This window comes from Corvus hawaiiensis, chromosome 17, assembly GCF_020740725.1.
Source record: "Corvus hawaiiensis isolate bCorHaw1 chromosome 17, bCorHaw1.pri.cur, whole genome shotgun sequence".
NCBI lineage: Eukaryota > Metazoa > Chordata > Aves > Passeriformes > Corvidae > Corvus > Corvus hawaiiensis.
In genome coordinates this window covers 7,213,815-7,235,135 of record NC_063229.1, presented here as the reverse complement: position 1 = coordinate 7,235,135, position 21,321 = coordinate 7,213,815, and the positions used below count along the sequence as shown (strand labels likewise).

At 52.1% G+C, this 21,321-nt stretch overlaps 2 protein-coding genes across 5 annotated transcripts; both read left to right on the top strand.

The window, feature by feature from the left end:
- Positions 1-1,048: 1,048 nt before the first annotated feature.
- On the top strand, positions 1,049-6,441 carry PIGT (phosphatidylinositol glycan anchor biosynthesis class T). Of its 2 annotated transcripts, none has more exons than XM_048322142.1 (12): positions 1,049-1,241; positions 1,649-1,826; positions 2,652-2,779; positions 3,252-3,352; positions 3,507-3,593; positions 3,844-3,931; positions 4,006-4,103; positions 4,423-4,588; positions 4,704-4,872; positions 5,310-5,576; positions 5,684-5,767; positions 5,894-6,441. In XM_048322142.1, exons 1-12 carry the CDS (start codon positions 1,049-1,051, stop codon positions 6,144-6,146), a joined length of 1,812 nt encoding a protein of 603 aa, XP_048178099.1. In that variant the 3' UTR covers positions 6,147-6,441. The 2 variants fall into 2 exon arrangements, with proteins under 2 accessions (XP_048178099.1, XP_048178098.1); XM_048322141.1 differs by having other exon boundaries at positions 4,672-4,872; positions 5,411-5,576.
- Positions 6,442-9,188: 2,747 nt separating this feature from the next.
- Positions 9,189-16,987, top strand: LOC125334648 (BLCAP apoptosis inducing factor). Of its 3 annotated transcripts, none has more exons than XM_048321724.1 (2): positions 9,189-9,385; positions 15,393-16,987. In XM_048321724.1, exon 2 carries the CDS (start codon positions 15,477-15,479, stop codon positions 15,738-15,740), a length of 264 nt encoding a protein of 87 aa, XP_048177681.1. In that variant the 5' UTR covers positions 9,189-9,385; positions 15,393-15,476; the 3' UTR covers positions 15,741-16,987. The 3 variants fall into 3 exon arrangements, with proteins under 3 accessions (XP_048177681.1, XP_048177679.1, XP_048177680.1); XM_048321722.1 differs by having other exon boundaries at positions 15,388-16,987; XM_048321723.1 differs by lacking the exon at positions 9,189-9,385 and adding an exon at positions 9,562-10,665 and having other exon boundaries at positions 15,388-16,987.
- The last annotated feature ends 4,334 nt before the right edge of the window (positions 16,988-21,321 follow it).

Genomic DNA, 21,321 nt, shown 5'->3' with positions numbered 1-21,321 from the left:
TACCAGTATCCTGTTGCAAGGAGTTGCCGTGTAAAAAAAACCAAACCCAACAATATTATGTAAATATGCCCTTTTTTTTTTTTCTGGGCATGCTGACTTTCTGGTTTTATGTGATGCCATTAATTAGCAACACGGGAAAAAGAGATATAAAGTAACTGTATTCTTTACAAATACTGAATCACATCGTCAGTTCCAAGTTAATGTTGCATGACTACCTTAGCTCTGAGCAAGTAAGTGGGTAATCAACAAGTCACAGCAGCCGGTAAGTGACAACCACACGACGTGATAATTTTTATGCTTATTTCCTGCTGGAGCAAATCATCACCATTCTCAAATCATCACCGGGAGAATAGGAGATGGTGTGAGCTCCATCGGACCGTCACCGCCGGCGCTGCCTTGCTGTGGCTGCCGTTCCCTTCCCCGCGGGGCGGCCTCGGGCCGGAGGATGCTGGAAGCGGGGCGCTCCCGGATGGCTCTGCACCCGGAGGTAGACGCTGCCCTCCGGAAAGGAGACAAGGAGCGAGGGAGAGCCGTCAGCCGCGGGAAGAGCTGGAAGAGAGATCACTTCCCTTGCTAAGATGGGAAGTCACCCGGGGACAGACCACAGTCCTCGCAGCATCCTCGGGCACAGCCAAGCCCTGCTGGGAACCACCCAAGCTGCGGCCGCGCCAGGGCTTCCCCTGCAGCACCAATTTCAAAGTGGTGGCAGGGAGCCCTCGGGGAGCAGCTTAGCCCCCTCTCAAACCGCCAGAGCAGGCCCCGATGATCCCTGTGGGTCCCTTCCAACGCAGAATACTCTGCGGAGAATACTGTGCGGTTCTGTGAAAGCGGTGGCGCTCGCTGCTGGGCTCGGAGCACGCGTAGGCACAGCCAGGCTGGCGCGTCACCCCGCGGAGGCTCCAGGCCCGCTCCGTTCAGCAGCTCCCGGCCCCAGGCCGGGACAGCCCCGCGGCCCGGCCGAGGGAGCGTCTCCATGGCACCCCCGGAAGCGGCGCCATTGGCGGCGCGGGCGGAAGCGGAAGCGGCGCGGGGCGGGGCGGGCGGCGGGATGGCGGCGGCGGCGGCGCTGCTGCTGCTGCTGCTGGTGGCGGCGGGGCCCGGGCCCGGGCGGGCGGGCGCGGGGCGGGAGCGGCGGGACGCGCTGCGGGAGGAGCTGCTGCTGAGCCCGCTGCCCACCGGCGACGTGGCCGCCACCTTCCAGTTCCGCACGCGCTGGGACGCGGACCTGCAGCGGGGCGCAGGTAGGGCGGGCCCGGCCGGGGCGGACCGCGCCGCTATTGGCTGGTCTGGGGGCGGACCGCGCCGCTATTGGCTGGTCTGGGGGCGGACCGGGCTGTTATTGGCTGGGGCGCGGCGCAGGGGCGGGGCTATCGCGACGTGATGTTTGCATCGAGCGATGACGTCAGCGGTGCGAGTGACGTCAGAGGCGGGGTGAGGAGCAGGGACAGCGCAGAGCGGGGCTGTGGAGACAGAGGGTTGCGGTGACATCACACGAGAGGGCTCGGGGCCGTGATGCAAGCGGGCTGTGTGTGATGGTGCAGGCAGAGGCAGTGTCGGGGTGGGTGGTGTCATGTTTGGGCAGGGCCTGGTGCGATGTCAGGGGAAGGGATCAGGGGATGAGATGGGCAGGGACTAACGCTGCCCACAGTCTCTCACTACAGGCTCTTCCCAAAGGCACTGGGGCGGCTGGTGGCAGCGCTGGGCGTGAGGGAGCTCCACCTCGCCCTTACCCAGGGCTTCTGGCGCACCCGGTACTGGGGGCAGCCGCCCCTCCAGGCACCTGCCGGCGCTGAGCTCTGGGTTTGGTTCCAGCCCACAGTCACCGAGTAGGTACCCCAGCCATGGATCTGTCCCTCTGGGTCTCCTCTGTGGCCTCTGCTCCCAGGAGCTGTTGTTCTTCTCTCATGAGGCAGCCACAGTGTGTGAGCAGGCCTCCTGGTTTGCAAAATGTCTACTGGAAAGAAGAGCCCAGGAGTAGCTCTAAAAAACACAGAACATATCCCCATCTGTTCACAGGACAGGATGTGGTGCTGAGGGCAAAACCTTGTTCACTAAAGGACCACGTAATTCCCTTGTGGGCATCTGTGATGACAAACCCCTTGCTACACTAATACAGCAGGACTATATCTTGACCTCTCATCCATGACTCACATCCTTTGACTCCCATCCAGTACCTGTCACCATCTCCCTTAGCACACCACCCCTGTTCAAGCTGCAGCAGCCCTGTGAGGACTCAGAGAGCTCTCTCCTCCCTAGAAGTGTCCCATTCCTTGTCTGCTGGTCAGGTCAGCCTTTGGAGCTGCACCAAGGCATTGCTTCAAGTCTCAGAGCTCCTTCCCCATTCACACACGTCACCTCCTGCATGCTCCGTGCTCCCCTGGCCTCTCTCCTCACATACCAGCTGTGCCCACTGCCATGTCCCTTGGCTGTGTGATGCCTGTGTGTCCCTGCTGTCCCCAAAATCTAATGTGTTAAAATAAAATACCAAGAGAGCTGGGGAGTGCAAGCCCAGCAGCCTCTCTGCCCACTCCATGCAGCTCCTGTAATCCAATGTGGTCACCCCACTGTATTTACTAAATATTACTGACTTAATGCTTGTTGTTCCAGGGATTTGAGCTGCTGAGTAATTTCTGCTATCTGTTCTCACACAGTGTTGACAAAGCCTGGAAAGAACTGAGTAACATCCTTTCAGGAATATTCTGTGCTTCTCTCAACTTCATTGACTCGACCAACACAGTGATTCCAACAGCATCCTTCAAACCCCTGGGCTTAGCCAATGGTGAGCCTGGCTGTGCCCTATCACTCTTGCCTCTCAGTTTAGTTCTGCCCCATGCCACTGCCAAGATTCCAGGTGCAGGTCCTGCAACAAGTCTGGGTCTGGGTGTGTGCAACAGGGTCCATTAACCTCCTCCTGGAAGCATTTCCTTTCCCCACACAAGGCTTAGGTCTGAACAGAGGAAACCCACAAGTAGTACATGGCAGATACTCCCAGGCCCTTACCTGTCTCTCTGAAAAGTATTTTATATAACAGTGAGAACTAAAGGATTTAAGGCACTCAAGAAAAAAACTGCTACAATATATCCTTACCTATTCTTTCCAATCACTCTGAACAGAGTGGGATCTACTTCTGATGGAGGTCCTGGCATTTCAGGCATACTGAGAGGGTGATGGGCTGTGGGGTGGAACAGATCTGCTGCTGTCCTCACACCTGTAGCAGTACCAGGCTGCTGACCCTCCCTGTCCCTGCCCAGGGACAGATCACCATCTCCTGCGTTACGCTGTCCTGCCCCGGGAAGTCGTCTGCACAGAGAACCTCACCCCTTGGAAGAAGTTGCTGCCATGTGGCTCAAAGGTACAGACAAGTCCTGCTGCCTAATTGGGCCACTCCTGATGGACCTGGGCTCCCAACAGCAATCCAGGAGCATGCACTGGGAAGTTCCAGTGGGGCCTTTCTCTTGGGAGCAGAGGACAGGGCAGGGGCTGAGTTTCTCCTTTGCTTCCTGCAGGCTGGGCTCGCTGTGCTGCTGAAGGCCGAGCGCTTGTTCCACAGCAGCTACCACTCACAGGCAGTGCACATCCGCCCCGTCTGCAGGGTGAGTGCTGGGCTCAGCTCCCTCCCTGAACACCCCAAGAGAAAATCCAAAGCCACCTTGTCACATTGCAAGGAATCACACTGGTTTGCCCAGCTACCCTGTGGTGGGTTCACTGTGTCTAACAGCTGTCATCCTGCTTCTCTGGTCACCCCCATGGGAATCTTGCAATCCTGGTGGAGTTCCAGCTCCATCCTGGTGTCCTGCCCCTCCAGAAGGTGTGATCAGAGCTGCTTGTCTCTTTCTTGTCTAGGATGCCTCCTGTCTGGCAGTGTCCTGGGAGCTCAGACAGACCCTCACTGTGGTCTTTGACTTCTTTTCCAGTGGCCAAGGAAAGAAAGGTAAGCTTGATAGCTGTGCTCGAGTGCTTCCAGTCTGCAGCACTTGACCTGCTACCTAACCTTCCTTCTCACAGACTGGTCCCTCTTTAAGATGTTCTCTCGCACGCTGACTGACTCGTGTCCTCTGGCATCGCAGAGCAAAGTCTACGTTGACATTTCCCCTAAGAACAAGGTAAGCTCATGGGCCAGAGAGCATGCCCTCCTCCCTCAGTTCAGCCATTTCATGTGGCTCTGAAACATCCTCTCCTCCCTAGAAGTGTCCAGGGCATAGAAGGGCATGGCCTGGCCCCTGGAAACCTTCCAGGGCTGATGAAGGGAAGTGATTTCCTTGCTCTGAGCAGGGCTGAGGGGATGAGCCTGGTGGTGTTAGCAAGAGCACGGAGCTGGCTGTTGGGTGGGAAAGCTCAGGGCCACCTGGAGGGACTTTGCCCAGTGCTGCCAGTTTCTTCAAGGGGCACTTTTTCCTTTCATGGTCCATTTGCTTTCCTCAGGAAAAGGAGCTACTGGAAGTGTCCCCCCCTCCAACATCTGTGCATGAAGCTATTGTCCAGGGAGACAAGAAAACCTATGCTGTCTATGACCTGCTGAGCCCCTCGCTCTTCAACACATCTCGCAGCCTCAATGTGCAGCTGAAGTGGAAGCGGCCCCAAGACAGCTGTGAGTGAGCAGAACTTCATCTGCACCACTGGCCAAGGCTCCAGGGCTGAAAATCACCCCACTCCTGTCCTTCTCTTCCACAGCAGAAATGCCCATTCCCACACTCCATGCTCAGCGTTACGTGGGGGGGTACGGGCTGCAGACCGGGGAGATTTGCACCCTCATCTACAACACTCACCCCTACCGGGCCTTCCCCGTGATCCTGCTGGAGACTGTGCCCTGGTACCTGCGGCTCTACGTGCACACCCTGACTATCACCACCAAGGGGAAGGAAAACAAGCCAAGTAAGTAAATCCTCCAAGGAGCACACGCCACCCGCTTCCCTTGGCATGAGTGGCTCATTCCAAAGATGGTTTAGTCCCTCCCTCAGGCCCCAGTGATCCCTGGGAAACTGGATTGTGAAACAAAATATCTTGGGATGTTTTCCTAGCCTCAAGTTCAGTGAGGCCAGCAGATGAGACCATTTAAGTTTGTTTTATTTATAAGAGGCGCATGAATGGTGTTTGGTAATCCAACAAGGGTCTAAACCAAGGTGATTTAATTTTTGTAGCACAGGAAGCTCAATTTAAAACTGATGCCTGGGTTTTATTTTGCATTTATACCTTTCCTTATGAACACCTGAATTTCATGGGTCAGTAGCTTTAAAAACCAGCTAAATTTAGCTTTAACACATGCTTTTTGCTATGGCTACATCTTCACTTGCCCAGAAAACCTCTCTCAGGACAGTGGAAGCAGGAGCACCCACCTCATGGGAGATGTCCAGGCAATGCGAGACTGGACAAGGCCCCTGTGGTGCCATTGCCAACATCTCTTTGGGGTTAGGTTACATCCACTACCAGCCAGCCCAGGACCGGAGACGGCCTCACCTCTTGGAAATGCTGATCCAGCTGCCAGCTAACTCCGTCACCAAGATCACAATCCAGTTTGAGAGGGCCTTATTGAAGTGGACAGAGTACCCGCCTGACCCCAATCACGGCTTTTATGTCGGGTAGTGACATTCCTCAGCTCCTCATCCCTTTCTGGGCCTTGCTGCCCAGGTCTCTGGGGAGGTCTTTGCTGTCAGGACTGACACTGGTGTGTTCTTTGTGCCCTTAGTTCATCTGTGCTCAGTGCCCTGGTTCCCAGTGTCACTGCGATGAAGGACATGGATGTGGAGCAGAGCCCTCTCTTCACCTCGCTGTGAGTGTGCTTGTGCTGGGAGCAGGGCTGTGCCACAGCCTGAGGGCTGTGGCTGCTCTCATCCTGTCTGGTGAGCACAAAGGTCCTGTGCAGGCTGACCCCCCCTTTCCTTCTTCCACTCTCCAGGTTTCCTTCCTCTGATGGCTCCAGCTATTTTGTGCGTCTGTACACGGAGCCACTGCTGGTGAACCTGCCAACACCAGACTTCAGCATGCCCTATAACGTCATCTGCCTCACCTGCACCGTGGTGGCCGTGTGCTACGGCTCCTTCTACAACCTGCTGACCAGAACGTTCCACGTGGAGGAGCCGAGCCGGGGCGGGCTGGCCAAGCGGCTGGCCAACATCATCCGAAAATTCAGAGGGGTACCCCCACTCTGAGAGGAACCAGGGCAGCCAGCACTGCCTGCAGAGCTCTGTGGGGAGACTCGGGGAGCAGAGCACTGCTGCCTCTTGTCTTGCTGGAAGCAGCTTGTTCTGTTTTGCTGCCTGGACCTCTCTTTGGGATCCAAAAAGCTGAGACATCACTTCCATTGCTAGGATGGGGAATGGCTCTAAGCCCATTGACTACTGAACTGCACTGCTATGGGATTGGGAAAATTAAAAGACTTCTGTTTGGGAGAGGTGTAACTTACATGCTGGGAATGGTGCTGGAAGTACACTTGAGTGTTTTTTATGTTTGTGCTGCTTCTGTTTGGTTTTACTTTCTCAGCCCCAAAGGCAGAGTTGACACTCTAAGACTGTGAGCTGCCAAGTGTGTAGCACACTGCCTGATCAGCTGGGATTTGATGCAGGCAGGACCAGGCAAGGGGATTTGATCTGCAGCAAAGAGGGATTTATCTGCTCTGACATCTCACCTTTCACAATTGCCACATTTCACAGATGTGTCCTGTCACAGTTGGCCACATTTAAGCCGGTTTGCAAATTAATTGTTGGCCACAGTGTACGTCTGTCCCCTTAGCAATGGCAAGGCTTTATTTTCTTTCACAGGAAAAAGCTTCTCTTGCTCACAAGTTCTATTTGCAGCATTTTGAAACCCCTCCACCTGCTCACCCCTCTGCCACAGCACAAGATCCTCCTCTGCACCCATGATGTCCCTAGAGGTTTGGGGAGCCTTGGCTCAGCAGACTGAGTGCTGAGCTGCAGCCAGCCCTAGGTTGGGAATGCAGGAACACCAGTACCACTGTGCTCCTCAGTTATTTTCTCAAAATACAAATTACCACCTTCTGGTTCACACAGAGCAGCGGGAGGTCAGTGGTGGTGCTGCTTGGCCTCTGACAGTGCTGCTTTCAGGGGTATGCCCTTTTCATCTCAGATGTGGCTTTTGTGATTGGAACAGACACTGCTTACAACCAGCTAAACAAAGCACAGGGAAATCTTTGGAAGAAATATCTCCCAGAACCAAAGCAGAGCACAGCCAGCGGTCATTTAAAAGCTGCTTGAACAGAAAGACCATAAAAACCCCGTGGCCTCCTGTGCTGCACAGAACAATCTGTTCCCACTGGCCTGGGATTACCTTTCTCTTCCCTGCCAGAGATGCTCTTTACTCTGCAGGTCCTTACAGATCCACTCCACTGGATGGCTCCATGCAGCCTGCAGAGCCTGCTGAAATAGGAGTTTTGGATGATCCCTCTCTGTTCCTGCTTGCTGGAAAAGGTGCTACGGGGCTGGGAGCTCACGCTGCTTCCAGCTACAGCTCTGCCAGCCAGGCTTCAAGTGCAAAATGGAATTTCTTTATAGAAAGCTGGAACTACAACCAAAACCCAAGCGAGCACGCAGCTCTCACAGCAGGGCAGGAGTCTTAGGCATGAGGGTTCACATTGCAGTTTGCAAAAGGATTTGGGGAGCTCAAGTTGTTTCAGGCTGGATCCAGTATAAATCCTGCAGACTGCAAGCAGCAGCATGTGCTGGAGCAGCTCGGAGTAGCCCAGTTCCCTGGGTGAAGCCTGCTTGCTGCTGGTGTTAGGTGGGATCCTGAAAGACCCCTGAGTGGTCATGGAGTGCCACGGGAATCATCAGCCAGCACCTACCATCAGACCTGGCATCAGCCAAAGGCTTTAGGGCCATTCCCATGCAGTGCCATAAAACAGGAATTTTAAACACCCCATAAAGAGGTGAGCCCAGAATAACGGCAGAGCAGAGGGAAACTATTCCGGGCTGGAATCACGCCTGCCAGGCCATTGGGAGAGCAGGTCTTATCACACCCATCAAATGCACGGGCCAGCCAAGTGGAAAACTCTGTGGGAAATGTGGGTGGCCCTGCAACTGTGGCTGTGTGGGTTTGAAATGGCTGTGAAAATACCAAATCTTGGTATTTGGGGTTGGTTTTGTTTTTCCTGGACTGTTTTTCATCTTTCCCTTAGGCTCCCTTGAGGTACCCAGTACAGGAGAGACATGGAGCTCCCAGAGGAGAGTCCAGTGGAGGGCTGTGAAGATAACGGACTGGGGCATCTCTCTTACAAGAAAAAGCTGAGGGAGCTGGGGCTGTTTAGGCTGGATGAGAGACGACTGAGATGGGACCTTATAAAAGCCTGTGAGCAGCTGCAGGGAGGGTGTTCTGAGAATGGAGCCAGGCTCTCCTGGGTGGTGCTGAACAATGGCATGAGCTAACAGGAACTGAAACACTGGAAGTTCCACCTGAACATGACAACTTTACTGCGTGGGTGACTGGAACAGGCTGCCCACTGAGGTCCTTCCCTGGAGATATTCCCATGCCCCCTGGACACAATCCAGAGCACTGTGCTCGAGGGTACCCAGCGGAGCAGGGGGGTGGCTGGATGGCCTGAAGTGTTCCCTGCCAGCCTTGCTGTCCTCCGTGGCTCTGTGAAGCAGCACAGGGTGCAATGGAACGTGTGAACACAATTGTATAATAACCACAGAATATTCTGAGTTGGAAGGGACCCTCCAGGATCCCCAAGTCCAGCTCTTCACCCTGCACAGGGCACCCCCAGAATCCCACCCTGTGCCTGAGAGCGTTGTTCAAACGCTTCTTGAACTCAGACAGGATCACTGCTGTGACCACTGCCCACGGGAGCCTGTTCCAGTGCCCAACCACCCTCTGGGTGAAAATCCTGTTTCTGATCTCCAGCCTAACCCTCCCCTGACATAACTTCAGGCCATTCCTCGCACCCTGTCACTGGTCATGACAGTGAAGAGATCGGAGCTGCCCCTCGTGAGGAAGCGGTAAGCAGCGATGAGCTCTCCCCCTCAGCCTCCTCTTCTCCAGGCTGAACAGACCAAGTACGGCTCATTACAAGAATAAACACATAAATCTTTTCACAAAACAAGAATGCGGCCAAGGCCGCCTCCCAGAGCCGCCCGCGGAAGCGCCGCCCGTGCCGTGCGCAGGCGCAGCGCCCCCCGCGCATGCGCAGCACCCGCCCCGCTCCGCTCCGCGCCGCGCGGGGCTGCCCGGAGCCGCCTGACGGAGCCGCCGCTCCCCGCGCCCCCGGTCCCGCCGCCGCAGCAGCAGCGCACCGGGGCCGGGAGCACTCCCGGAGACAGCCGGGCGGCCGCGTGGAGCCTGCGGGGCGTCCCCCGGCTCCCGGGCGGCCTCTCCCTCTCTCCCTCCCTCCTCAGGGCGGCCCCGGGATGGCGGCGTGAGGCGGCGGCACGGCGCGGTGAGTACGGGCCGGGGAGCGGCGGGGGCCCAGCCGGCGGGCTGGTAGAGCGGGGGGGACCCTGCGAGCTTCGGGGGTCCGGGGGGAAAAGGGGGGGAAGGTTTCTCCGCTGCGGGGGAGCCGCGCGCTCGCAGCCCTGCGTGCGCCGGGATGGAAAAGGCTTCAGCCCGACCCTGAGCTCGGCGAGGTCGGTGCCGGCATGGAAATAACAGCACTGTGTGTGCCCTCCCCTCCTCTCCTTCTGCTCTCGCTCACGAACCGCTCGTAGCGCTCTTCAGCGCCTTCTGAAAGGAAACCCGGGCCCGTTTCTCCCCAGGGCAGCGCAACGCTCTGAGACAAGCTTTTGTCCAGGCAGCTGGACTGGGATGGGCCGCGTGGGTCCCTTCCATCCTGTATTCTGAGATAGTCTGTGAATACAGTGCTCTGCAGTGCTGTTGTGCCCAGCCAGGCACCCTCCCCGAGCCCCCATACATGCTTTGAGCCAGCTACAAAGTGAGTTCACAAGCTGTTCCGTCATACGAACATTGCTCACGATATCCCAAACACGCAAGTGCAAGAGGAGAGGAAAAACAAGCTCTTAAAAGCAGTCCACAACATGCTGAACTCTCCCATACTTCCTTGGTACTGAAACATTTCAGTGGACCTTGCGAGTACTGTTCTAGTGCAGTAACCTTTGTCTTTCCAAACTATAGGTCATAACTCCTCATAGCTGCCCAAACAGCATTTTTGCCTCTCTTAACCTGAGATGCAGAAAACATCTTTATCAGGCTGTATTTGGACCTCTGAAGCCCGGTGAAGGCACAAAAGGTAGAGAAGAGGTCCAAATTAAAACTTCTTTTCTCAGGGAACTTGGAATGGGCCTGGAAGTTGTGATCTTTGGCAGTTAAAGGCAGAAGGTGGGAATCAGGACCTCTGAACATGAATTAATTAGTACAAATGAAATCAGTAATACTTCAGGTGACAACTGTGACTACTGACATCTCTTCCCACTACAGAGCTGGCTGACTTAAGCTTCTGCTCCTCTGACTCCTGATGATTTCCAGGCCCATTCCAAGTTCTCTGAAAAAACCAGTTAGTTTTAGTTTGGATCTCTCCTCTGCCTTCCTGCTCACAGGTGGAAGAGGATTCACCCTGGTGCTGTGAGGGCACTGCAGTCCAGATGGAGTGGGCACTGCCTCTGGAGAAAAGCTAACCCACTCCCCATCAGTAATGAAGCTCAGAGAGCAGCTTTGGAAGTGGTGAAAAGCGTGGCTCAACAGAGAGCCTCCACTTTTCACCAGGTGAGTTGCTTTGGCATGTGTCTACCTTGAGAAATCAGAACACTAACCCCGAGGCTTGGTTAGTCAAGGATTTGTTGCTCTTTTTGGAAACTGCTGTGATTACACTGCACCATTTCTGAGTCTACATCAAGTGTCCAAGGCATGATCCAAGACTAGGATAAGATCTTTGCCAAAAACTGTAGACTCACTCTTTCCAGCTGAGTCATACCAGCAGATAAAGCTTTTAAAAAAATTGAAATAATAGTGGCAGGGCTAAAAAAAAAACCCTGGAGAAGTTAACCCCTGCTGCAAATAGGTCTTAAACTTTGAGCAGTTACGGTTCTTGGGTTTACGACAGAGTGTTGGCATCTGGGAATCTGGTCTGCTGTTGCTTTTCTTAGCTGAACTCTTCAAACTTGTCACTTGATAGTTCTTCACTTCTCTTTTTGTCCCAGTGTTTGGATGTTGTGTCTTTTTCAGCAGCTGTTTTGGATGCTGTGTGATATTTGAGTTGGTTTTGAACACAGGCGGGCAGTATGAGGCACTGCCCACACACATCAGTTAATAGTTGTGACAGGGTTTTTGATTCAAACAATTTTAAGCAAACAGGTCAGCATTGTAGGTAAGAAACAAATCCCTGAGGCTTACTCTTCAGTTTATGTGCCCTGGATAACTGGAGAGACTTTTATCTAACCAGTGTGGCTTTACATCATAAGCAGAGACTTCAGCTTTTGGGAAAGGGGGAGAACGGCACCAGCACACCCCAGTAAAAAGGTTACTCAGTGTTTTATTGCAGACCTTTCAGCTGTCAGCCTGGGAGACTCTTTCTGTAGCATCTGCTGGGGGAGTTCCGTGTGGACAGCACTGGCTTAAAGGCTGCCTTAGCAAGGTCTGAACAAGCTTACCCTTGAAGTGCTTAGGGAAAGCTGGCTGATTATTCTCCCCTTCCAGGGTAAATGACTTAAAGAATTCAAACATTCTTGAGAAAGGTACAGACTTGGTATTGGCATACTGATGTGTCAAACCAATGGTGTAGGAACACCTCTGGCTGTGTTAATTGCTGAGTTAGTTTGTAGAATATGAAGGAACAGCTTCCTTGAAGGAACAGCTCCTCAGATGGATTTATTCCAAAAGGTGACTGATCCATTGCAAAGCAGTGCACTGTGCTACTCACTCTAGACCTGTCATAATTGAAGTTTTGCTCCTCCCTGGAAAAGGTGTGCTGCTGTCTTTACACTGGAATTCCAAAATCCTCCCCACAAACATACACGAGTAGGACCTGAATATTTTTGGGAGGGAAGATGACAGCAGGAAGGGCTGGGAATGCAGTGGAAGCCAACTAATAAGCATGTGGAAAAGTATTGGTGCTTGCTTACTAACGAGGTGTGCAGGGAACCTCCCCTGGCTGTTCCTCTGCCTGCAGGAACTGGCAGGAGGAGGCTCTGGCAGCACGTGGAGATCAGAGCCATCTGCTGCTGAGGGGTCTGAAGTGAGTTCACGTGGCTCCACGAGCTGTGGAGGGGCAAAAGGAGGCAGTGGAAAGGAGCCATCAGGTAAACACAAGTGGCCACCAAATCAGATGACATGAGGAACAGCACAGGAGCAGGTCTGAGGATAGCAGGACACTGGGGTGGCAGAGGCAAGAGGTGAGTCGGGCAGGGGAGAACAAGAGCAACTGGTTAAGGGAAAGCAGGATGCAATTGTGAAACCAGTTCTGTTGGGTGACAGGTAGTTATTTGCTCTGGAACATGGTAATCTTTGGCTTGCATTGTGAGGAGGGGACAAAGACAACGAGGTAGGAATCTTTAATTTGCACGTTTCACCTTGCTTGAGAAATCAGGCAAAACTGAATACTGTTGTGGCTTCCAGTAAGGATCTGCCTGTTCTGGGCACAAAGGAGAATGTTCCTTGCTCACTAAAGAGTTGATAGCAGGAGGTGCTGTTTCTCTTTGATCAATAGAGTGGAAAGAAAACTCAGTCTCATTGCCAGCTGTACAAATAATCTCTAGTGAAGAGCACGTATCTTACTAGTGGAAAGTCCCTCAAGGGAGATAGAGCTGTAGAAGCCTTCAGTAGTAGGTACTTGATCTAGGACCAGCTGTGGGATACAGCAAAGGGTCCTCAGCCTTTAACTGGTGGGTGGTGAAGGGGCACGTGAAATTACAAGCAAACTGACTACAAAGAGCAACTGTGTGAACGTCTGCATTTATCAGAAATCCAAGAGGTTTGCAGGTTGAAGGGCATCGACATTGAAACTTCATAGGAAAAATAACTACCATTAAATGGTTCTTTATTCTGCGGAGTGGTTGCATTGATTGCTACAAGCAACTGGCTCTTGCAGGAAATACTAATATTTAAAAATGACTAGTTCTGAGATGGCTTTGTGTTTGGAGGAAGTGCTCAAGTAAAGTTTAGATGCTTAAAATCAACTCAGTGTTTAGACTGTTATTGTTAAGAGCATTGTAGGAGCGAGGAGTTCAGACGAAGTACAAAGTGTAGCTACAACACAAATTATAATTATTTTGTAACTGTAGTCAGTTGTGAAGTTTGGGCTAAAGGCTCAATAGTGATACATGACCCTATTAAAGCTGAGAGATTTGTGACATTAGTTCTGAAAAATTCTAGTGCTTTGTTTCAGCCTTGTGCTACTTAACAGACACATTCTTTACCCATTTCCTTGCTCTAGAGACAGAAAACCCAAAGCAAAGTAGGCACTTAAAACTAAAGTTTCAAGAACGGGTGACACAAATTGCCACAGAAGTCAAGCTGATGCAACTTAGGGCTGGATCTAGCAAAAACGTGACATGATGTTTAGGCAGTGATTTTTAATACTCAGTGTTTGGAGCACTTGTGAGAAAACAATTACAGGAAACTTCAAGAAAGGAACATTTCAGGAGGATTAAGGCAGCTGCAGATCATCAATTTAGTACAATTTTGCTGCATTCAATGCAATCTGAACTAAAAAGTTGGATATGGGGTTTAATTACTTTCCTGTTCAAATATTTGTTGTTAGATCTTTTTCTCTCCGTTCTCCCCCTTGGAAAAAAGTTCTCCAATACTTCTGTGGTATTGTTTACTCCAGAAACATCTGAGCAATTCACAAAGGCAAGCAGACAGCATGTTTTGTTATGAAATGAGTAATAGCTAATTCCAGTTTATAGATGCGGGAAGAGGCTTGGGACTAGACTTGCCCTTAAAGATGCAAGTGAGTGACCTGCCTAAAACAGGACTAACACTGGGAGCTTCATTCCTGTGACTTGGCTTTATCTGTATTTCAGCATAATATAACTTTTTCCTTACTCTTTGGCTACTGAGCTGCAGCTTAGTTTTACTAAGTGAACTCCAGCTGCCCTCTCTGCTGGAGAACACTCCCTTGCAGGAGCTTTAGCACAGTGTACTTTCCCCAAATAATGTTTGTGCTGGTGGAGATGTTGGCCTGCATTTTCTTGTTAACATTAAAGTAAAATAGATCGTGCTGCTCAGGATGGCAGCATTTCCTGCAGCTGACAGCAGAGCCCATTGTACCTGTGAAACAAGTCTGACCTTAGTGTTCTTTTGGAAGAGAACCTCGTGTGGTTTTCTCTTGGCTTTTCCCTGCAATCCCTCGTTCTCCCTCCCTTTGCCAGGAAATCCCTTCTCCTGCCAACAGGAGCCAGTGGAATGTGCTGTTTGTTTACATTCTCACTCCTTCATCCTACTAACCTTCCCACCCCCCAGTTGTAATCCTAACAGGCTCGCCTGAGCCCTTCATCCTTTTCTGAGGGAGCACTGCTCCATTGAGTAATTGCAGATACAAGGATTGCTGCAAGGAGCTGTTCCCACCAGATTCTTCTTAGTGGGGGTGAGGCTTTTATTGTTTTTAAAGCTATTTGAAATTCTTGAAGGTGTTTGTAGTGCTTCAAAGGAAAAAACAAAACCACACAGTGTCATTGAGGTGGTTGCTAAAGGTAGAAGCAGGTTTTCTGGACTTGTAGTGTGCTACCATCCCTGCTTAGGAAAGCCCTTAAAGCTCAGTTTCTAGAGGGTTTTATAATAATCCAAGTGAGGAAATCCTGTGTTTACAGCACTTACGGAAATTGCCATTTTGAGCCTGTCCCCCCCTTTGATCTATTCACATACTTTGTCTTATCTGACTTCAGCTGCTTGGCAAGGATTATAAATCCTTAAGCAGAGACTGTCCTCCCCTTTGTTTTGCAGCCTGGACACTGCCAGGGCTTTCCTGGGTAGCTTGATGTGTGGCTGGTCTAGTACTGTCCTGCTGGAAGACTTTATTGTTTGTGTGCAAAACAATTCCTTACAGTAATGCTTCCTTAACACTTCTCTGTAGCACCAAATAATTATTGCCCTTCAATTGCATTTCTTTATATCATCACTCAAGCCTTTGGACTGTCTCAGATCAATGTGTGTAGGGAAGGCTGTGGCAGCTTGTTTTCCTTTCCATTTTCCCCTCTCCTTTTCTGTTCCTGTATTATGCTAAAAGGGTCTCACTTGTTAGCCTGGATAAAGGCCTGAGGAGCAGAGCACACAGGATACACTTCTACACCAGCATTAGCTGATCCTGTCCCCAGCTGAGTGGTTCAGAAAGCAAGAAGCTTTCCACCAGCTCCAAGACACACCAGAATTTAGTACTGGCAGTTCAACCATCGGCATATGATGCTTGGGAGTAAATGAAGCTTTAAAAGAATGTCAGTTGATTTTCTCCCTGCATTTCTCTGACAGTTTGACATTTTCCCCTCCCTGCAGAGCAGCCTGCCCTCGGGAGGAGTTGCTGGAACCCCCTTCTGGAGCACATCTGACTGCTACTGCCACGAGGCCCCAGCCAGCCAGCCACAATGTACTGCCTTCAGTGGTTGCTACCTGTCCTGCTCATACCCAAGCCCCTCAACCCAGCACTGTGGTTCAGTCACTCAATGTTCATGGGATTCTACCTGCTCAGTTTTCTCCTGGAACGGAAACCTTGCACAATTTGTGCCTTGGTCTTCCTGGCAGCTCTATTCCTCATCTGCTACAGCTGCTGGGGGAACTGCTTCTTGTATCACTGCACAGGATCCCAGTTGCCGGAATCAGCTCATGATCCCAACATAGTGGGCACCTAGAGAATCATAATCTTCCAGTCTGCTGAGGGCTCTTGTTTTGCTTTTAAAAAGGGGGTGGGGCTGGGGAGGAGGGGGGTGTTGGGTATGGGACTGGAGTAAGGACAGCCTGTTTCCTGTAACTGTGTGGACTAGAGTGGCAAATTCTTCCCACTCTGCCTGTGAAATTCGACTCGTTTACTGTGTGAACTCTGGCAGCACCACCTGCTTTTTTAGAAGCAGAAGTCTTTTTTTTTTTTCTTTCCCGTATCACCGGGAACAGACACCAGCCCTCTCAACTGAGAACTGCAGGAAGCCTGAGCCTGCAGCCCCTGCCCAGCTGAGAGTGCTGCAGTTGTGTGTCACTTGTCTGCATTAGGCCATGGTGGTCTAACTCAGGGCTCTTGGCCCACTGGTCCTGCTTGAATAGCTACAAGATTTTCTCAGTCTCTCTTTGTGGGGAGCCAGCCTTCCCACCTTGCTGATCAAGGGCAAGTGCAACAGCTCACAAATGGACTTGGCCAAAAGCTGCTGGAGCCAGAGGCAGTTGAGTCATCTCCTCCTGCTCAGCCTGCCAAAGAGATGTGTGCACTGCTGAAGTGCTTTCTGAACTCCGAATGCTCCAAGATCCCAGCCTGAAAGCCTCAGTTATGCTGCTGCTTTTATAAAGCCTCACAGGAGACTGTCTCTTCTCCTCCATGTCCTGGGTTTACCAAGGTGTTGACAGTTGGGATAAAGAATTGGCATGCTGCAAGACACAGGGTTTGGAAGCCAGTGTGAACTTCACCCTACAAAACTCATGCTAGCCTGAGAGGCTGGGTGTAGGCAGGGCAGGAGAGGACCCTGAGGTGGAGGCATGGCTTGAAGCAGTAAATGCTTCAGCCATTTTCAGAGATAATGGTTTTGGGCCTGAGGTGACAGAAGGTGCTGGTGCTACTGACTAGCAAAAAAATGCCTGGTTGTCTCCAGCTTCCCTGGCAGAAGGATGTCAAGAATCCAAGGTGGTGGTGCGTCAGGCCTACAGCCTGGGGCAGAGGTTGGTTTGTGAGAAGCCTTAGAGGTTGACATAAAACACTTATCTCTAAACTTTGAAGGTTTCCCTCCCCTTTGCCATCTGTTTGTCTTTCCTTCAGTCTCCTGGTGGACAGCAGCAGAAGTGGCTGTTGCTGTCCTGAGGCAGTTCAAGCTATGAGGTTGTGAAACTTCCAGAGTATTGTTTGTTCATTGCACAGCTGTTCAAAATGTTTAATAAAGCTTTATAAACTTTGGTCTGTGGCCTCCTGCCCAGCATGATGCATTGGCTGCTCATTGTGGATGCCTTAGCCCAGCAATCACGTGTCTCTGCATTGTTCTGTTCCTAGCACAGCAACCCCAAACAGTCTCCAGCAAGAGGCAGAGCCTGTTTGCTCTGTAGCTTCCAGTACTGACTCCTCTTGACTGTTTAACCTGACCGTGGGCAGACAGGGAGCCAGACTGGCAATTCCTAAACAGCCTCCTCTCACAACCAGAAGCACCTCCTGTGTCGTGTGTTACCTCTCTGCACTTAGGTGACAGATTCCCCTTTTTCTGCTTATGAAGTTAAACCCCCGAGCTGTGTCCTGGAAGCCACTAATCCCCAGCGCCGACAGGAAAAGTGTCTGCTGGGTGCCCAAGTGGTGTAAGCCCATCCCACAACACCTCGTCACCCCAACCTGTCCCTCTGCTCAGGGCAGCCCAGCTGCCATCCCATGCCCTGTGTAGAACGGGGAGAGACGGACTATGAGATCCAACGGCGCCCAGGAGCACCTGAGAGTGTTAAAGGGTGTGGGAGCTCTGCTGCTGGGGCTGAAACAGGCTTGGCTTTGTCCCGTGCTCTGAAGACCAGGTCCAAGTTGGAAAAAGTTCAGAGTCTATTAGTGTTTACACGATTTAAAAAAAAAAAAGTATGTGCCACATCAAAAATAGATGTGACAGCTCTGTCACCTGTCAGGTTGAGGGAAATCCCAGTAGCTGTCACATCAACTCAGGCATAAATAACAAATGGAAAGGAGAGGGGAGGGCACTCTTTGCAAGCCGTGGCACAGCTTTGCTCTGAGCTACTTTTAAGTTTCAATATATTTAAGCTAATGCACTCTGTTCTGTCAAGAGTACACTTTGGTTGCTCACTAGCCAAGTTGCACTTTACAGCAATTTAAATAAATACTAGCCACAAAGCCAGACAACCCTTTGGATGAGAGCGAGCCCTGGCTTTGTACGTGGGGTTCAAGACAAGGCACAGCTGCGGGCTCTTTTCTTTCTGTGAGACCCAGCTCGAGAAGAGCACTTCAAAAGAGGGAGGCTGCAGGACAGCTTTCAGTGGGGCAAGAAACCTCCCAGCCTTGATGCAGAGAAGGAGCACTCTTTGATATGCACACAGCCCTCCCCAGCACACTCTCTTACCTTCTTTAGGGCCCTGAGATACCATCTTCATTTTAAAGATAGAAAATTAAAGCAACTTTGTCATGGTCAGACAGAAAGCCTCGGGCAGAATGAGGAACCCAACCAAGTCTCACATCCCATGCTAATGCCTAGTTCGTCCTTCTCCATAAAGAGACCGTGAAAAACCAGCCTGTGACTGCAGAACAGGTCGAACCCGATGGCTTCTGAAGAGCAGCATCAGAGCTTCCCTGTTCGTGCACCACAGATGGAGCTGAGCCTGGACAGACAGAGCTGGAGTGCTCAGCCAGGCGTTTGCCAGCTACATGGAAAAACACTCACATGAGATGTTTTGCCCTTCTCTGCCAGAACAACAGTGGGGTGGCTCTGTCCCTTGGGATCCTGGGGGCACCATGGGGTCTCTGTGTGGGGACCGCATGGGTGAGCAGCTGCACCAGTGACTAAAAGCAGTGGGATTTAGAACACAACCACTGTGCTGTGCCAGGCCCCACTGAGCCTGGACGCTGCCTGCAATTGTCACTTGACACTTTGGCACTGAGTGAGTCTCATCACCTTGCTGAATTACAGAGTGTCCATCTGCCTGATGCTCCCTAGATACAGGGAGCTGGAGCCTTAAGCTGTTCCTTTGTCTTTCCGTATGAGGGAGAGATAATTTTCTTTTCTAGGTCACATAACAGATCAGTGACACAGCAGGGTCAATAAAGGAAAAAAAACCAAAACAAAACCCAGCTCAGGCTCCAATCCTTAGAGATGCAGCTTGGCTCAGGCAGTCCTTGGACTCCTCAGTGCAGCCTTAGGGTGCAGAGGCTTTTCATACTCCTCCTCAAGCCTTCTCAGGGAGAGGAAGCATCCCCAGGATGAGCAGCTGGAATACCACAAGGCTCGCCATGATATGGATTTTTGGATAGTGCAGATCTTAGGGTCTGATACTTGGGAGTTGAGCTCCCCAGCACCGCTTGGGGTGCAGGTGGGAATCAGCCTGCTCTCCCAGCATCTGCCTCTCATCCAGGGATCTTGCTGGGTGATCTGTGCCTCCTGCCTGGATTCTCCTCCTGCTCACCCTGAGACAAGCCCACAACGTGGCCTTATGAACAGCAGCAGCCAGAGGAAAGAGGTTGATCCCATGGAGGAGCCATTTGGGCTGGAAGCACCCACCACTGGGCTCAGGGAGGCAGCCAAGTCCAGAGGCTTGTCCCCTCGTGCTGTCCAGCCAAATCTCCTGAGCCAGGGAAACCACAAACATCGCTCAGGGTCACAGGTAGCCCTGCCCTGCAGCATTTCTCTGGCATCAGGTGGTTTCCCAGCCATGGGAGGTAAGCTACAGTCCGTTAAGGACTTTAGCCCTCCCCTCCAGAGCCTGGAGATTAACCCTTGGCAAGAGGGTTTTGCTACTCTGCCAGCAAAGGCAAATCCTCTGATAGTAGGGCAAGGGAGAGCAGCTCAGGTGCCACCCACACCTGCTGCTGGAGGGGATGACATCCAAGTGACAGCAAGCTGTGTCCTCTAAGTCAACGCATGCTGGCAGCCTCCTGTCCACCCCTTGTTTCCAGTGAGTAACAGGCACTGGGAGCTCTGGTGGCACTGTCAGCAAAACCTGAGAGCCTGACACAGGGGCACAGTCCTGCTGTGAGCCACCCCTTTAACAAACAGCACCCTGCTCCTGCCCCAGGAGACCTTCTGCTGCGTTTTGGCTGTGGGAGAGACCCCAGACCCTCACCACAACTCAGGATTTCCAGTTCAGGGTGGGTCCTGTGTACTCAAAAGCATTTATCCTGCGGGAGCCAGGGCTCCATGTTCTTGGGGAGTGCTACCACTGAGCTTTGGGTAAATGAAGGGGATGCTCAAGTCAAACAACAACGCATCCTCTCCAGTTTAGAGCCCACTGCCAGCACAAACTGCCCCTGCCTCCTCATTAGAGCTGTTCAGGGGCAGCCACAGCCTCACCCTAACACCCTCTTAAGACGCCTCAGCTGCCACTGAGGCTGAGGACAGGACAGGGAGAGGAGGAAGCAAACAGTGCCATAGGCAGGGCTTGGAAGTACTGAATCCAGTGCCCTCACCACCTGTACACAAACCACCTCAGTCCCCCCTGCACTGCCCCAGAGCTCAGGCTGGACAGCAGTAGCCTGGCCTCTCCCAGCACCCATCTCCTCCTCCATTTGCCCCCCCCCATGGCCATCCCATTCTCAAACAGCAACGCCAAAGGTGCAGATCCAAAGGCTGGAGGAGCCACGGCCTCAGCTTCCCTCCTGGGGTGACCTTGCCAGCCCACCCCTAGCCCATGCATTGCACGTGGGCCAAGAGACCTGCACACAAGAGATAATCCCGCAATCGCTTAATTGTTTTAAAGACAAACAAAGCATAAAGCGTTACATTTTTAAGGTGATAAGACTGAGTCACTTACCAGTCTGAGGAGGAGGGGGCAGCCAGACTGGGACCTTGGGGCACTAAAGCCACCCCAGGGTGATGATGGTAGTGGTGAATAAACAGTAGCAGCGTTCACTCTGCATTTAGAAAGCCTCCTACCCCCAGCGCTGTGGACCCCAATCAGCACCCACTAATTACCTAAACAGAGCAGGCCTGTTTCTTGGAGCTGCTGATAAAGCAGATTCTGCTGAAGGGAGGCTGCCCCTGTCTTGTCCCCCCCAGTCCAGCCTGGGTGGCTTCAGTCAGGGACACCGTGCCTTGGATTTTGGCAGCACGAACACCACCCCTGCCCTGCCCTGGGCTTGCTTTGGGGCATGCAATGGCTGAGTCCCGCTCTGCCAGCGTGTCCTAGGCTGGGGGCACATGGAACACCCCTCAGGGCCTGACTCCAATGACCATGTCACTTGCTTTTCCTCCAGGACTGCTGGAGATGCCGGACATGGCCCTGATCCTGTGCTGAACCACAAGCCTGTGTGGGGAATGGCTCCAGCAGCACAGAAGCAGCACCAGATCCCAGAAGCATTTTCCAGAAAAAGTGTCTGAAGCACCAGGAGCTTCACATGGGTACTGCACATGCTCCAGGTAGCATCAGCTCCTCTAACAGGGATGCGGAGGAGCTAACACGTCCTCTCATACACAAGCTACACTTTTGTTTTGTGAGGTCTGTTTGTATTTAATAATCAAATAGCAAAGTATTTACATCAACGTTAGAGTTTCAAAGCATCTTCAACCCCCCCACCACCCACAAAGCTGAACCTTTCCA